This window comes from Geotrypetes seraphini, chromosome 17 (assembly GCF_902459505.1).
Source record: "Geotrypetes seraphini chromosome 17, aGeoSer1.1, whole genome shotgun sequence".
In the NCBI taxonomy this organism is placed as follows: domain Eukaryota; kingdom Metazoa; phylum Chordata; class Amphibia; order Gymnophiona; family Dermophiidae; genus Geotrypetes; species Geotrypetes seraphini.
Window position 1 is genome coordinate 48493361 of NC_047100.1, and position 17865 is coordinate 48511225.

General features: G+C 46.7%; 1 protein-coding gene across 5 annotated transcripts in view; it reads right to left on the minus strand.

Annotated features, from left to right (window-relative positions):
* Nucleotides 1–14680, minus strand: part of TERF2IP (TERF2 interacting protein) — a 40005-nt gene extending 25325 nt beyond the window's left edge. The window contains exons 1-3 of one of the 5 annotated variants that reach the window (XM_033926402.1): nucleotides 14459–14680; nucleotides 12423–12496; nucleotides 5161–5970 (exon numbers count right to left, since the gene is read on the minus strand). In XM_033926402.1, coding sequence (XP_033782293.1) covers nucleotides 5161–5935 — 775 coding nt within the window. In that variant the 5' untranslated portion in view covers nucleotides 5936–5970; nucleotides 12423–12496; nucleotides 14459–14680. Of the gene's footprint in view, nucleotides 1–5160; nucleotides 5974–12252; nucleotides 12303–12422; nucleotides 12497–14458 lie in introns of those variants that run through there. The other 4 variants (XM_033926397.1, XM_033926398.1, XM_033926400.1 and 1 more) reach the window with 4 other exon arrangements.
* Nucleotides 14681–17865: the final 3185 nt, after the last annotated feature.

A 17865-nucleotide genomic window follows, 5' to 3' on the forward strand; every position in this document is an offset into this window, starting at 1 on the left:
GGCATGCTCACACATGTGGTTGGCACGTTTTCACTCTTCAAGCCCAACCCAAATGGAGTCCTCTGGACTCACCAGTGCTGTGCAGCCCCTCTGCTCCTCAGGTGCTCACAGGGTGCTTTCTTTTCTTTTTTTAGCTTGGCTGCAGGGGAACCCAAGGGACCCACAAGTGAGGAGAGAGGGGGATAAGGACCAAATGGACCCCACTGGGAAGGGCCCCACAAGGGCCTCACTAAGCAAAAGTCCAAAGATGGGGATGTGGCGGGACTCGGCATCTCTTGGCTCAACTGGAGCAAGGTTAATAGATTGACCCAGAAGCAGGGCTCCTAGGCTTGACCTCAGAAAAATCCTCTTATGCTGCACTCTGGGGAGCTCAGCCAAGGAACTACCAAGGAACTACCAAGGAACTACCAACTCAGACCTTATCTGCTGGAGGTAGAGAAATCCAGTAAACCAGTCCAATACACCAGCAATATCACTGGAAGAATTCTGCCCTCTGGTGGTAGAAAGGGAACACAACCCACTTGTTTGAACTTCTATGGCAGAAATGATAAAGAATTATTTATTTTTTTTCTTCAATGCAGCTTCATCCTTCTCAGTTTTCCTCTTAAACACTCCTCCAGTAAACGATTCTGCGCACCAAAAGACTTACAAGAAGAGATTGGAAGACCTGAATATGTATACTCTGGAGGAGAGGAGGGACAGGGGAGATATGATACAGACATTTAAATACTTGAAAGAAATTAATTTAGAAATAAATATTTTCCAAAGAGAGGAAAATGGTAAAACTAGAGGGAATAAATTGAGGTTGTGGGGTGGCAGACTTTGGAGTAACATAGAAACATAGAAATAGACGGCAGATAAGGGCCACGGCCCATCTAGTCTGCCCACCCCAATGACCCTCCCCTACCTTTCTCTGTGAATAGATCCCACGTGTCTATCCCATTTGTCCTTAAAATCAGGCACGCTGCTGGCCTCAATCACCTGTAGTGGAAGACTATTCCAGCGATCAACCACTCTTTCAGTGAAAAAGAATTTCCTGGTGTCACCTCGTAGTTTCCCGCCCCTGATTTTCAACGGATGCCCTCTTGTTGTCGTGGGACCCTTGAAAAAGAAGATATCTTCCTCCGCCTCGATGCGGCCCGTAAGATACTTGAACGTCTCGATCATGTCCCCCCTCTCTCTGCGCTCCTCGAGCGAGTATAGCTGTAATTTGTCAAGCCGTTTTTCGTATGGTAGATCCTTGAGTCCCGAGACCATCCGGGTGGCCATTCTTTGCACCGACTCCAGTCTCAGCACATCCTTGCGATAATGCGGCCTCCAGAATTGCACACAGTATTCCAGGTGGGGCCTCACCATGGATCTATACAATGGCATAATGACTTCTTCCTTAAGACTGACGAAACCCCTTCGTATGCAGCCCATGATTTGTCTTGCCTTGGACGAAGCCTGCTCCACTTGATTGGCAGACTTCATGTCCTCACTGACGATTATCCCCAAGTCTCGTTCTGCTACCGTTTTTGCTAGGATCTCGCCATTAAGGGTATAAGACTTGCATGGATTCTGGCTGCCCAGGTGCATAACTTTGCATTTTTTGGCATTGAAGTTGAGTTGCCATGTCCTAGACCATCGCTCCAGTAGGAGTAGGTCGTGCATCATGTTGTCGGGCACTGAATCTTCGTCTGTTGTGCATTTGCCCACTACATTACTCACTTTGGCGTCATCGGCGAATAATGTTATTTTACCTCGAAGCCCTTCTGCCAAGTCTCTTATAAAGATGTTGAATAGGATTGGGCCCAAGACTGAGCCCTGTGGTACTCCACTAATCACCTCCGTCATTTCGGAGGGGGTGCCGTTCACCACCACCCTTTGGAGCCTACCTCCAAGCCAGCTCCCAACCCATTTCGTCAATGTGTTACCTAATCCTATAGAACTCATCTTGCTCAGTAACCTGCAGTGTGGTACGCTATCGAATGCTTTGCTAAAGTCCAGGTACACAATGTCCAGGGACTCCCCAATATCCAGCTTCTCCGTTACCCAGTCAAAGAAGCTGATCAGGTTGGATTGGCAGGATCTCCCCTTAGTAAATCCATGTTGTCGGGGATCCCGTAGATTCTCCTCATCCAGGATCTTATCTAATTGGTGTTTGATTAGAGTTTCCATTAGTTTGCTCACTATCGATGTTAGACTCACTGGTCTGTAGTTTGCTGTCTCCATCTTTGAGCCTTTCTTGTGGAGTGGAATGACGTTAGCCGTCCTCCAGTCCAATGGGACGCTGCCTGTACTAAGGGAGAGGTTGAAGAGCGCGGACAGTGGCTCCGCCAAGACATCACTCAGCTCTCTAAGCACCCTGGGGTGCAGGTTGTCCGGCCCCATTGCTTTGTTAACCTTGAGCTTTGACAGCTCACCGTAGACACTGCTGGGCGTAAACTCAAAGTTACTAAACGGGTCAACTGAGCCAACCCTTGTCTGTAGCTGAGGGCCGAGCCCTGGCGCTTCTCGGGTGAAGACTGAGCAGAAGTATTCATTTAATAGTTGGGCTTTTTCCGAATCCTTTTCCACATAGTCTCCGTCTGGTTTCCTAAGACGTACAATCCCGCCTGAGTTTTTTCTTCTATCACTGATATACCTGAAGAAGGATTTATCTCCCTTCTGGATGTTCTTTGCTAGAGACTCCTCCATGAGGAATTTAGCCTCCCTGACTGCTGTTTTGACGGCTTTTGATTTGGCCAGGTAGTCTGCTCTAGAGTCCTGCTTCCCTGATTGTTTGTAAGAGATGAATGCTTTTTTCTTCTCCTTGATCAGGTCTGAGATCTCCGCAGTAAACCACTGTGGCTTATTGTTCCTTCGCCGTTTACTTACTGATTTTACATAGCGGTTTGTTGCTTCTTGTATGGTTGCTTTCAAAGTCGACCACATGTCTTCCACGTTATCGGTTTCTTCTTGGCTTTGTAGCGCCTGGTGAACGAAGTCTCCCATTTCTTTGAAATTTGTGTCCTTGAATTTGAGGACTTTGGTTAGTGTAGAAGATTTAGTGAAACCTTTCCTGATATTGAACCATACCATGTTGTGGTCACTGGAGTAATGTTAGGAAATTATTTTTCATGGAGAGGGTGGTTGATGCCTGGAATGCCCTCCCAAGGGAGGTGGTGATGATGAAAATGGTGAAGCATGGGACAAACAGAGGTTCTCCAATTAGAAAATGAATGGTATAAAAGAAACTAAGGCTGGTACTGGGCATCCCGTATATGGTAATTTGGTTTAGGATGAGCTGGGGAGGGCTTTGATAGAAGCAGAATTGACAGGATGGTTAGGATAGGTTGGAGTGGACGTCAATGGCAAATCCAGCAGTAAGAATCTAAAGACAGGACTGGGTGGACTTCTATGGTCTATTGCCAGAAATATTAAGGAAAATACAATTTAAACATGAATGTAGTTCTCTTCTGTGCAGTACAGTAGCCTAATGATTAGTGCAAAGGCCGGAGAACCTTGGGAACTGAGTTTGATTCCTGCCACAGCCCCTTGTGACTCTAGGCAAGTCATTTTACCCTCATTATGTCCCAGGTACAAAATAAGTACCTGCATATCTTTACCCACACTTCAACCTGAATTACAATAATAAGAGCTCCCGCAGAATAAACCTATTTGCCTTTCCCTCATTGAAATTGTGTCATCTTAAAAGATTCTTCGAAAGAACCTTTGCTTTCCAAGCAGCCAAACTAAACTCATGGCTCGCCCAAATTGTACTAGATGCCTCTTTATATCTCAACTTTAGAAAGCAGATCAAAACCCAACTCTTCAACAAACCAAATCCTTAACGCACCTCTCTCTTAACTCCCTCCACCCCTTCCCTTCCCTTTAAGATTGTTATTCCCCACCCCCTTAAAGCTTGTATGCATCTTCTCTTAAATGCATTGTATCTACTTACTGTATGTACTATATATAATCTTTTCCCTCACTTAAATTGTAAACGCATAACTAGTTTGACTTCATGATTGCTTTGTTATGTTCCTCAATTTCAACCGCATTGTCTGTATTTCATCTAACTGTTGTGAACCGCCTACAACTCCCTGGGTATGGCAGTATACAAAAATAAAATTATTATTATTATTATTTTATTATTAAACTGCTTTCATTTTAACAGAGATTTCAGCAGTAGGAACCCAAGCACAGTACCGGGTAGAGCTTTGGATTCTTGCCCAGAAATAGCTAAGAAGAAAAAATTAAATTCAATCAGGTTGGGCAGACTGGATGGACTATTCGGGTCTTTCTCTGCCGTCATCTAGTATGTTACTATATCAAATCCCATCCCCACTGCCTTTTCACTGACCTTTAAAACCATAAGAGTTGAATCCTGTCTTATAAAAAATACAACAAATAATTTGACAAATGGTTCTTCAAAAGATTTTTGGAGACATGATTGCAAATAAAGATATGTGAGCTGACATAAGATAGAAATCTCCAAACACAAGATCCAGTTTAAAGGGAGAAACTTTGCTCAGAATTTCATGTAGATAATTACTGGTTAACCTAGTAACCAGGGCAAAAGAAAGAGGACAGAAAATTGTGGTGTAGAATGGGTAAGAGTGAATCGATTTTTCACTCTTTCAAAAAGTACAAAAACCGGGTTTCACTCAATAAAAGTACATGTAAAACAAATAGGAGGAAATGATTTTTACTCAAAGAATAGTTAAGCTCTGGAACTCGTTACCAGAGATGTGGTTACAATGGTTAGCATAGCTCGGTTTAAGAAAGGTTTGGACAAGTTCCTGGAGGAAAAGTCCATAGTCTGCTATTGAGACAGAAACGGGGTAAGTCTCAGCTTGCCATGAATCAGTAGCCATGGACTGTTGCTATTTTTGGGGTTTCTGCTAGGTACTGTGACCTAGATTGGACACTGTTGGAAACAGGAAACTGGGCTAGACGGACCATTGGTCTAAGCCAGTACAGCTGTTCTTATGTTCTTAGACTATAGAGGGTGAGGGCTTTAAAATTGTCAATGATGAAAGGCAGATTCAAATGGTGCACCATAGCTTTTGAAAATTCTTGCTTGTGTATGAGGCCTCCACTCTATAACAAGAGAGGTTTACCAGTTTCTAAACACTGATGTCTAAACATAAACTAGTGTAAGAGATGTAATGACTGCTTTCTGTGCCATCTTACCAGCAGCTTTGTCTGTAAGTTCCTCAGTGACACGTGTCTCTTCCTGGACAGCAGGTAAGTAGGTGCTAGTGGTACCTTGCTGCGATGTTGCTGTCTTCTCGGTACTGTGAGTTTCCGTCTTGGGCTGTAGAGGACACGCTCCAGTCTTAATTTCCTTCTTATTCTTAGACTGCTGAGGGCACTGGGAAGAATGGGGATTAAGAGTGCAAGCCTGCAGCTGGTACGACTCCTCGCGGTGCCGTAGCTGCTTGAGATAGCGATCGCGCATGGCCTGCCAGGAATGGCGAGTCAGCTGCAGCTGCTCCATTCTCTTCCATATGGCATTACCAGAGCATGCACTCTCGGGAGCAGCATAGTCCCGCAGGTATCTCAGGATAGCCACATCCTCTGCCTGGGAGAAAGCCGTGCGGCCTGATCGCTGCAGTTCTTGAGCACAAGAGCCAGGCACATTCCCTGACACTTTTGTCTGTTCTAGAAGTTGATAGGCACAAAGGTCTAGTTTCTCATTGCGCTTCACGCAATCTGTGATGTAATGAGTAGAAATGTAAGTGGAATCGGTGGTTTGGGTTTCCCCGGCTGCTCCTAGAGGAAGTGACTTCTCAGGCTCCCAAAGCAGAACAGCATCTGGCTCCTGCGTTCGACACATCACGCCTCCACCATGCAGTATTAGTGGATAGAGCTGGAGTTTGGCAGTACTTGGACGCAGGTAGAAACGCAGAGGGCTGCCATTCTCATTTAGAAATAGTGTACGTGAATGGCTGAAACTTGCAGCCATTGTAGGACCTCAGCCACCGCTAAGTGTTATGGGAGCTGCTTTGGAGAGAAAAAGGTGGGGAAGGGAGAAGAGAGGATTAAAGTTAAAGAAAAAATGTGAATGCAGACATTTTCTCAGGGATAACATATATAAATTAAACATGGACACCGTAGACCATAAATAATTCTTTGAATCTAGGAACCAGTTTTCTACCACTCTCTGGGTGAACATAAAGAAGTTCTTCTTCACCCAGAGAGTGGTAGAAAACTGGAACGCTCTTCCGGAGTCTGTCAAGACAAAGTTAGACAAGTTCCTGCTGAACCGGAACATATGCAGGTAGGGCTAGTCTCAGTTAGGGTGTTGGTCTTTTGACCAGAGGGCCGCCGCGTGAGCAGACTGCTGGGCACGATGGACCACTGGTCTGACCCAGCAGCGGCAATCCTTATGTTCTTATAACCATCAAGTTGGAAGGAGAAGGAAGGAAGAGATGCGGAGAATGAGAATTCTTCTTGGCAACTGGTTCTAGTCCATCTATTCCATACTCCCAGTACTTACTTGCCTTCTCTAAATCACTACTCAAGTCATCCTTTCATCTCACTCTCCCCACTTGTTTCCCCCATCAGTAACCTTTTCTGAAACAACTTTCAGCTGCTCTTTCTCATAGTCACATAGATGACAACAGGTATTTAGTCTATCCAGTCTGCTCAGTAAGCATACATCCCTGAAAAAAGAAAAGGACACATGCAGGAGACATCAGCTGTGACTCCAGAGTCTCTCATTTGCCTCCAGGAAACATCCCTTGGCCACACAGAAAAAACAGCTGATATGGAAGGAGAGGAGGAGAAAAGGCAAGCTGATCTACAGGAATCCCCATCCCAATCTCACTTGAGACCCTATTTTCATCTGATTCAACTCACTCCTCCAAGTTCAACCAGGCCCAGGAGGAACACCAGAAACCTGGGCTCAGCTACACTGTGCACTGCAGCCCCAGCCTGCAGAGCTGGCAGGTAGACCAGGAGCACCACCTAAACAACCTACTAGCTGCTGGAGATAAAGAAAATATTGAAGTTTCACATTGTGTGCCAGCAGATTACACGCCTCCCTCAATATTGGTCTTCCCCCCCCAGCATCCTGGACCTTACCTGGTGGTCTAGCGGTCTTTCGGGGCAGAAGCGATCTTCCTACACTCCTGCCCCATGCAGATCACTCATCCAAAATGGCTGCCATGAGTTCCTGTCGTAGTCACGGCAGCCATTTTGGATGAGTGATCTGCATGGGGCAGGAGCATAGGACGATCGCTTCTGCCCCGAAAGACCGCTAGACCACCAGGTAAAGTCCGGGAGGCGAGAGGGAGGTGGGGGCGATTCCAGTTCTAAGAAATAGCGAGTCCTAAAACCACAAATCGGGAGGGGGAAGTAGTGTATATTCATGAGTCCATATTTTCTCTACCTCCATCTGCTGATTGAAGGGGATAACCCCCATTTGTTCAGATAACTAGGAAACAAAAAGTAAGGTAGCTCTAAAAGCATTTATTTTCTGCAGTTTTCTTGGATCCTCAGACCTTTTTATTTTTACTTTGAACTTTATTATTGAGTTTTTAATAATGAGTTTTTAATAATGAGTTTGATCCTTTCTCAACTAAATTAAAACTGAGCTTTGTATACCGGATCTTCAGCCAGAAAGGAGCTCGACTCGGTTAACAGTAACTAAAAAAATACTTTAAAAAATAACAATCAGAAATATTAATATGACTAGTTTCCAAAGTGTTTGGCAAATAAAATAGTTTTTAAAGATTTATGGAAAAGTTGAAGAGGACCAGGACCCCTTAAAATAAGAGGAAGTTCGTTCCATAGTTGAGAAAATTTAAAACCAAGGATTGACTGAAATTCTCGACTCCTTTGATTCCTTTCACTGAAGGAAGGGAGAGTTTGAATTGTTGGGTGCCTCTTGCACAGGAGAATCTATAAGCATTCCATAATAAAGGGACAAGAGGGATGAAGATACCGTATAAAATTTTAAAAGTAATACATGCACATTTAAAGTGAATCCTGAGATAGACCGGAAGCCAGTGAAGGTTTAAAAGCAAAGGAGACACATGACATGGTCAAATTTACTTTTTCCCAAAATTAATTTTGCAGCAGTATTTTGCAGCAGTTGGCGTCTTTGAAGCCAGGTCTTTGTTATGCCGAGATAGATAGCGTTACAGTAATCTAGCCAGGATAATAGACTGGACCAGAACAGAGAAGTGTTGTTAGTGGAAAAAGTTTCTGACCTTCCTCAACATTCGAAGGCTAAAAAAGCACTTCATGACAAGAAAGTTTATTTGATCCTTAAAGGTAAGAGAAGAGTCAATGAGAACTCCCAATATCTTGGAAGAGAACTCGATCTGCAGGGAGACCCCGGAATCCAAAGTTACAGTTGGAGGAAGACAGTTCAATTTTGGGCCTAGCCATAAGAAAGTAAGTAGTTCTCTCTTTTTGGTCTTTTTTTTTTAATGTAAACCACTTTGATACTTGGCATATTAAAAATGTAACAAACATTGTCTTGGTACACTCATAAGAGTGCAATATTCAATGCTATTTGTGTAGCTACGAAAGGGGCGTGATTTGTATTGCTTGCTTTGTCTTAAGCCAATTCTATCTGAAGGATGATGATTTGCTTAGCTAATTTTTTTTTCTGCCTAGCCACATAAGTGATTATATTCCCCCAAGGCACATACACACACACTTGGCTAACATGTTTGTAAAACTCATATTATGCACTATCCCATCAGTAAGTCTTACATCTTTTCTACTTATTGTTATCACCATCTGAGGTTATCTCTGTTGATTCATCTTTGGGCTCACCCACTCTACATGCACCCATATGTGTGCATGATCAAAGATTCGCAAGGGCCCAATATCTCCTGCGACTCTATGAAAGATACTGTCAGAAAGCAAAATATAATTCTCATAGCAAGGCTCTCACCATATGTATAATCCCTCTCTAGAGGGTGTAATAGCCTCCATGGGTCCACTATGCCTAACACTTTAGTCAAATAGGGAAATATCCCTTCATCCACCGGCACTCCAGCTGCCCTCTCCTGTCTCCCTTGCCTAAAAACTGCATTTGTGGTTTTTCAAACTTTGCAGGGGGTCCTGGAACGGAACCCCCGCAAATTTTGGGGGAGTACTGTATAGTAATTTATAGCTCAAGAGAGACATATGATCAAGAAACTGTTTTATTTTACTTGTGTGATTATGATAAACATACCGAGGGCCTCAAAATAGTACCTGGCGGGCCACAAGTTTGAGACCACTGATATAGAACAAAATGTACTTGTTCTGGGAGTCCACTATCTCTCAGAACCCTAAGTGAAACTGAATTCTGAATTAAGTTAGCAACCCCTGGGATCTGTGCAACATAGGGCTTTTGGCCATTGCCATTTCAGCACCACTACTAGGGTGCCGAACATTTACTGCAAAGATTTTGGGTGCTGGAATTTTCTAAGACTAAATGTCAGCATTCAAAAGTCCTCAAATTCTAAATCCCACCACCCACCCCTCCACGCACTGACCTCCAGTACTCAAGAGCAGGGCTCTGCTTGCTCACTGCTATAGCCAAGGTCCTTTAGCAAAAGGGATTGCTCGTCCTATGCTCCTGCCCCATGGAGAGCCGTCATCAAAATGGTTGAGAGTTCTCGTTATAGTCTCAAGACTACAATGGGAACTCACGCCAGCCGTTTTGATGACGACTCTGCACGGGGCAGAAGCGTAGGACGATCAATCCTGCCCTGCATCGCCGCTAGATCACCAGGTAAGGTCTGGGGAAGGTCCGGGACATAGGAGGAAGGTGGGTCAGAGACGGCCCTAAAAATTTTCTGCGATTTTTCAATATTCGCGGGCCGGCTCTGCCCCTAACCCCCGCGAATATTGAGGTTCTGCTGTATTACACCAGGTCCTAAAAACATTAATACTAGAGAATGACACGGTGGCGGTTTACCCGCGGCCACCGCATTTTAGCCACGGGTCACCCGCAGAAAACGGGGAAGAAAACTAGCAGTCGCTGCGGTGACGGGGACAAGGCCATTCACCGCCCGCGGGGCGGTGAATGGTCTTGTCCCCGCAGTGAGGCATGCAGCTCACACCCGCCTCACACCCGCTCACACCCGCTCACACTAGCGATCGCACGGTCCCCGCAGCTCACACCCGCCTGCCCAATTGATTCTAGTGTTTAGCCAGCTCTCTCCCTTCTCCTCACCTTAGTTTGTAGATTTTCTTTTTCAGCGACCCGCACGCTATCAGAGAGCCGCGCACCCGCTGCTGCTCAGTTTCGATCTTCTGCTCTGACGCAACCGGAAACAGGAAGTTGCAGCAGAGCAGAAGATTGAACACTGAGCAGCCGCGCGTGCGCGGCTCTTTGGGAAAGCGTGCAGGTCGCCGAAAAAGAAAACCTATAAACTAAGGTGAGGAGAAGGGAGAGAGCTGGCTAAACACTAGGATCGATTGGGCAGGCAGGTAGTGGCTGCGGGGACCGTGCGATCGCTAGTGTTCCCGGCTCAAATTGGAAGGAGGGAGTGAAAGGGAAAAGGATTCTGGGCCAAGGGGATGAAGTCGGAAAGAAAAACCCACAGCAGGAAACAAAGGGAAGGACTGGCAGGTGAGCCAGATGCTAGAAGCAGGGGGGGGGAAGAAAGAGGGAAAAAAGCTAGATGGGGTTGAAAAGAAGAGACACACTGGTATGGAAGAGGAAGATAGAGGAAATCTGGACACAGGAAGGTAACAGAAAGAGGGGAAATTATGTGCATGGGGCATAGGGACAGAGACATAAAGGGGACATGCCATGGGGATGGTATATGGACACAGGGGGGGCAATGACAGATACATAGGGGAGATATTAGAAATGGAGAAAATAGGAGCACAAAAGCGAGATGGTTTGTGGGGATGGGACAGGGACCGAGCTTGCAGGCTCCAGTGGCTTGCACAAATTACATTGTAACGTGCCATGAAAATAAGAGGAAGGAAGGTAGATAGGCCACGCGAGAGGAGCTGAAGGGTAGTAGAAAGGAACAGATGGTAAAGGAGGGAGGGAAGGGTGGTGGTGGAAAGGAATAGAACAGACATTGAAGGAGGGTGGAGAGGAACAGACCCCCAAGGGAAATGTGGAAGACAGAGTGGGAAGAAGACAGATGCCAGACTATGCGGGAGCGGAGGGAAGAAGATGGGTGCTAGACCAATTGGGGGGGGGTTAAGGGAGAGGCACAGTAACAGCAAATGGAAGACGCAGAGAGAAGACACACAGTGGATGGAAGGAATTCAATGAGAAGATGTGGAAAGCAGAAACCAGACAACAAAGGTAGAAAAAAAAATTATATTTATTTATTTATTTTTTGCTTTAGGATAAAATAGTATATTAGTTGTGTTGATAAAAATTTATGAACATCTCTTTCTCTAGTTCAGCAGCAGGAACTTTGATTTATAAGAAAGGAATAAGCTAAATATTACAGTACTAAGGCTTATATGGATGCAGCGGGGATGGTGACGGGGCGGTGAATGGGATGGCAGTGGCGGTGACGGGGCGGTGAAAGGGATGGCGGTGACGGTGACGGGGCGGTGAAGGGAATGGCGGTGACGGGGCGGTGCAGAGGATGGTGGGCCGGTGACGGGGCGGTGACGGGGACAGATTTTTTCCCCGTGTCATTCTCTAATTAATACAACACCTAGTGAGAAAACAGAATGGTACTCCTGCAAGATTTCAAGAATTCAGATAAAAACTATTTCATTCTACTTTTGTTGTTTAAGTATTTTAATTTTTCCATTTGCTTTGGTTGCAATCAATGTTCCTTCTAAGCTGCGCTGCGCACCTTTCAGCAGGAGGCCGCGCAGCTGTTCAGCCCCACTGTGCAGCTGGTGGGGTTGGGACCACCACCCCTCTGGTATCATTCTTCCATCTTGTGCTGCTGATTTCCCAAAGAAGCAGGAGCAGCAGTGACAAACTGAAACAAACTGGCTGCAGGACCTTCCCATACATATCCATGGCTGCCAGCCCGCCCTTCCCAACGTCACTTCTTCTTCCGGGGCAAAGCCGGTAGCTGCGGGAAGGTCCCATAGCTGGTTTGTTTCAGTTTGCCACTGCTGCTTCAGGAAAGCAGCAACAGTGGTGGGGATGCTAGGGGGCAAATGCTGATGGAAAAGGGGTAGGGGGAGAGAGGAGATAAGACATTGGTAGAAGTGGGGGGGGGGAAGAGAGTCTAGATAGAACAGAGGAGGGAGGGCAGATGTTGGGGAGTGAGGTATAGAGAGAAGGGAAATAATGGAATGGGGGAAATGAAAGGGGTAACAGAAGATTAGTTTTTTTACCTTCGATAATGTTCTGTTAGTCCCTGTAGGATTCCATACACTAGGTGTTCAATCCAAACCCGCAATCCGGGAGTTGCAGAAAGTCAACACTTTTCTGAGCACATACTCCACCCCCTTAGCCTGAAAGCTAGAAAACATATCCAGTTAAGTCCCAAAGCCAAGTAACATACCTGTACAAATCCATGACAGGAGGGTACGTGGGAACACAAACATCTTAAACTGGTACATTAGATGGAGTATGAGCCTGCCAGGACAGATAGGGAAAAATGCTTGAGTACCTGGATGTACATCACTTAAGTTATAAGTGGTATATAAATACTAAAAATAAATAAACATGAAACAAGGCACAAAGGCATTCCAGGAAGTAGAACTAACCTGCTGTGTGCAACCAGCACCCACATGAGACAGCCTTCAGGTAAACATACTCACAGAAGTGTAAACTACCCACATGATCTGTCAACTGGCTGGAAAGTACCTGTCAAAAACTGGATTGGAAGCAACATTCTATGCTTCCAATCCAGGGCGAGCAATGGCTTCCCCTATGTCTGTCTCAATAACAGACTATGGTCTTTATCTCCAGGAAATTGTCCAAACCTTAACCAGGTACGTTAACCACGTTCACTACAACCTCTGGCAACACATTCCAGAGCTTAACTCTTCTTTGAGTGAAAAAATATTTCCTCCTTATGGTTTTAAAAGTATTTCCTTGTAACTTCAGTGAGTGTCCCTAGTCTGTCAGTGAGTGTCCCTAGTCAGGGACCCACATAACTAACAGTACCATACACCTTAAGTCAGGTGTCTCAAAGTCCCTCCTTGAGGGCCGCAATCCAGTCAGGTTTTCAGGATTTACCCAATGAATATGCATGAGATCTATGTGCATGCACTGCTTTCAATGCATATTCATTGGGGAAATCCTGGAAACCCGACTGGCTTGCGGCCCTCAAGAAGGGACTTTGAGATCCCTGCCTTAAGTGTATAACTGGGAACCCTACCCAAGCATATGCCACTTATAGATGCTGTTGTTACAGGACAGCGCTTAAGCACCCTGCCAGCAGCTTTGTGGGCAGGTGCCCCGTTATAAAACTGCTCTTTGCATGGCTATATGGTTTCATAAGTTCATTTACTCCTCATAGTTCAGGGGTGTCAAAGTCCCTCTTCGAGGGCCACAATCCAGTCGGGTTTTCAGAATTTCTCCAATGAATATGCATGAGATCTATTTGCATGCAGTGCTTTCATGGCATGCTAATAGATCGCATGCATATTCATTGGGGAAATCCTAAAAACCCAACTGGATTGCACCCCTGGCATAGTTAAATCAGCATGTACTTAATTTACTGCAAATTATATAGGAGCAGCACATTTTGGGGTGCAGTACTAATGGCCGATCTACAGCCTTAAGCAAAAGGCAGGGCCAGCACAACTACCAGGCACCAAAGCAGCCATTCTGCAGACCGTTGGTTGAAGAACACTGAGCTAAGTCGTGGGCCATCTGGAAGCCTTCCCTCTGATGACATCAGAGAGAAGGCTTCCAGTTCAGGCGCAGGACGTGCGTAGGAGCCGCTGCCCGTGGCTTTGTGCACTGAGTCAGTGAGGAAGAGGGAGCCAGCCAGAAGATAACGCTGCATCAATCGCAACGCGAACCGGCAGTTGAAGAACACTGTTTTGGGCCTGATGCACATGCCGGCCCTATGGACTGGCAGGAAATTTCTAGAACAGTGGTTCCTAACCCTGTCCTGGAGGACCTCCAGGCCAGTCGGGTTTTCAGGCTAGCCCTAGTGAATATGCATGAGAGAGTTTTGCATATAATGGAAGTGAGAGGCATGCAAATCTGCTCAATGCATATTCATTAGGGCTCTCCTGAAAACCCGATTGGCCTGGTGGTCCTCCAGGACAGGGTTGGGAACCACTGTTCTAGAAGGTTCCCTGAAGCCAGAATGGAGCCTTAAGCATCTAGACACGCGCAAGACACTGGGGGGCGCCATGATTCTTCTTTAAGCTGAAGCCTCTCGAGAGAAAGCTGGGGGAGGGGGTGCCTTCAGCCATTCATGGTGGGAGTTCATATTGGGGGTGTCATGTACTTCCTGACCGTCTGTGCAGACAGAAGACATGAGCTGGCGAATTTATATGGAGGCTTCCAAGCCCCCGCCCACGCCGCAAACAGCTGCATAAAATGCAAAACCCAATTCAAGGCCGAAGCGCAGCTTACTTTTGTTAAGACCACAATACCGCATAAGTCCCGTTGCAAAGGCTTCCTGAAACCACATTTAAGATCCGCGCCAGAGGAAGAGCGCGTGAACATCGGCGGCGCGTGCAGAGCGACACCCGCCCGGGAATTGCCACAGCAACCGGAAACAACGTTAATAAGACCAAGCGGCTTGATTTTATTTTTTTTAAAAAACACAACCATTTCACAATTTCAAAACAACGAAGTGTTTCTCCTATAGTTTTAATAATCTTTTTTTTTCTCCAGTTGCTGCCAATCAAATGAAGCAGATGCGACGTCGTCGTTGCTTTCCGGGCGCTGCAGGGATTTGTAGTTTTTTTGGCGGGGAAGTCGTTTCAGTTTGGGTTTTGTGAGAAAAGGCACTGAGACTTTGAGTAAAGTAAGCAATATAATTTATTTACATTTTTGGGCCCGAAATGGGTGCCCTCTGCACAGAAATTGGCAAGATGGACACACCTAGCATAGTACATTCATCTATCATAATAAAACCTTATCCCAGGACAAGCAGGCAGCATATTCCCACACATGGGTGACGTCACCGACGGAGCCCCGCAGCGGACAGCCTCGAAAGCAAACTTGCTTGAAGATCTCGAGCTTTCGAGTGCTGCATCGCACATGCGCGCGTGCCTTCCCGCCCGAACTAGGGGGCGCATCTCCTGTGAGGATCCTCAGTTCAACGTTTTCCGCGGAGCTGAGAAGACTTGTCGACTTGGTTCCTGTAGCGTTGTGCCTTCTCTTCACCGCGGCTGAGTTCTTTTTGTTGTTTTCGGTCGCTGTGTTCTAATTTTGTTCTTTTCTAAAAAATAAATAAAAATCCTTTTGTGTTTTATTTGACGTCAGGTTGGGAGATTGAGGCCTAGGCCTCTCTTCCTCGTTCTCAACACGGACTTTGTCCTATCTATGTCCCGGCCTGTTACCGGGTTTAAAAGGTGTTATCAGTGCGGCAGGACTATCTCCATCACTGATCCCCATAGTCGGTGTATGATCTGTTTCGGGTCGACTCATCGCCCCGAAGATTGTCTTCGCTGCCTCACTCTTCAACCTCGTGCCTTCAAGCGCCGCTGCGACAGGTTCTTAGAACTTTTCCCTCGCATGGAGCCTGAAAAAGCTGTGGCCTCGGTCGAGGCATCTGTTAAACCCTCGACTTCGGGGCAACCCTCGAGTGCTAAAACCTCGACCTCACCTCCTCGACAGACCTCGGCCTCGGCGGTGTCCTCGAAGCCTGGATTGGGGGGTAAGTCTCCTGCTTCCTTTTCAGGTACCATCCTAAGAAGCCGACGGAGTCTGCGTCCACGCAACCTGGGGCTCCAGGTTCGACTCCGTCTTCTCGACCATCTTCAAAACGTGCTTCCAAGTCCAGGGAATACTCTCATTCGAGGTCGCCCTCCTTGGAACGCACGAGACCACCTGTGACTCCAAATCCCTTGGTCTCCGTCCCCATGTTTGAGGACATGCTTAAGTCAATTTTGACTACGCAGATTTCCTCGATAGTGGCTCAGTTGGTCCCGGCCTCGACTCTGTCTTCGCAAGTCCAGCCTGAGCAGCAGTCTGCACCTCGTCGACGATCTCCTCGTCGCAGGTCTCGATCTAAGGTTTCCTCGTCGGATTCCTCTCCTGAACGGGTTGCTAAACAATCATTGCCTCGATCGAAGCATCGGTCTCGGTCTTCGAAGCTCACTTCCTTGAAGAGCTCGAGGCATTCGGATCTCACTTCGAAGATTGTGCCTCGCTCTCACAGTACCGTTGCCTCTTCGGTTTCATCGAGGCATTTGAGGTCGAGGTCTCCACCTTCGAGGCGTTTGTCTCGGGATCAATCTCCTCTAGCTAAACCTCGTACTCCGCGCACCTCTCCAACTCGGAGCCTTAAGCGGAAGCATTCAGCCACTCCTCCTCTGACTGGCAGTGGAGCATCCTCCATCACTTTGCACCTCGAATCAGAGCCCGTCTCTCAATATTCACGCGAGGCTTCTCCATCGTTTTCAGTGGCGCCTCATACTCGTTCTGCCTCCCCTGAGGAAGCCTCGACCTCAAAGTCTTCTTCATTTGCGAAATTCGTTTTCGACATGGGGCAGCCGCTTAATATAGACTTGCATTCCGATTCGAAGTACACGCCTGAATATCTGGCAGATATGGAGCTTTCCCATCCTCCTAAGGAGACTTTGCGTCTGCCCATGACACCGGTGCTGAAGCAGACTTTCCTGCGGAATATGGAGACTCCTTATTCTGTGACAGCGATTCCATCGAAGTTGGAGTCTCGGTATCGCACTGTTCCCTGCAAAGGTTTCGAGAAATCTCAACTTTCTCATCAGTCTCTAGTGGTGGAATCGTCCCTGAAGAAAGCTCATCCTTCTAAGGTGTCTGCAACAGTCCCACCGGGACGCGAAGGACGAACTATGGACAAGTTTGGGCGCAGACTTTATCAAAATTCAATGATGACAAATCGAATTTTGAATTACAACTATGTCTTTACTTCATATTTTAATTATTTTTTGAAGCAGTTGTCATCCTTTTGCCCAGACTGGCCCAAAGAACGCCTTTCTGAATATAAACACATTATTCAGTCTCTCTCTCAATTGCGTCTCTTCATGTTGCAGGCATCTTATGATGCTTTTGAGCTTTCTTCCAGGGTCTCGGCATTTGCAGTGGCCATGCGACATCTTGCATGGCTCAGGATAGTGGACATGGATCCCAATTTACAGGATCGTTTAGCGAACCTGCCGTGTCTAGGTTCTGAGCTTTTTGATGACTCTATTGAGGCGGCTACTAAAAGGCTCTCTGAGCATGAACGCTCCTTCTTCGTCCAAAACCAAAACCTTCTGCGACTAGAGCTTACAAACCTCCAGTTCGTCGCTACCCGATGAAGTCCACGCCGGCTTTCTCTAGGCCTCCACCTAGACGGCCCCAGCAACAACGTCCTCAAAAGTCCCAGGCGCCTGCTCCAACCAAAACAGCTCCGTCTTTTTGACGGTCCAGTTTTGAGCATTCCAACCTCCTTGCATCCAAACTCCTCCCTACCCATCGGAGGTCGCCTTTCCCTTTTTTCATCTGTCTGGGAAACCATTACATCGGACCTTTGGGTCCTTACGGTCATCCGCGAGGGATACTCTCTGCGCCTACTTCAGGTGCCCCCAGATCACCCTCCAGGAGAGTGTCTTTCCAGTTCCTCGCAACTCCCCCTTCTTCTTCAGGAGGCTCAGGCGCTTCTTCGCCTTCGAGCGGTGGAGGAGATTCCTCCTTCCGAACACAACCTGGGGTTTTACTCCAGATACTTCCTAGTTCCAAAGAAGACGGGGGATTTGCGACCCATTCTGGATCTCCGAGCTCTCAACAAATTTCTAGTCAAAGAGAAATTTTGCATGCTCTCTCTTCCGGTTCTGTACTCCCTCATG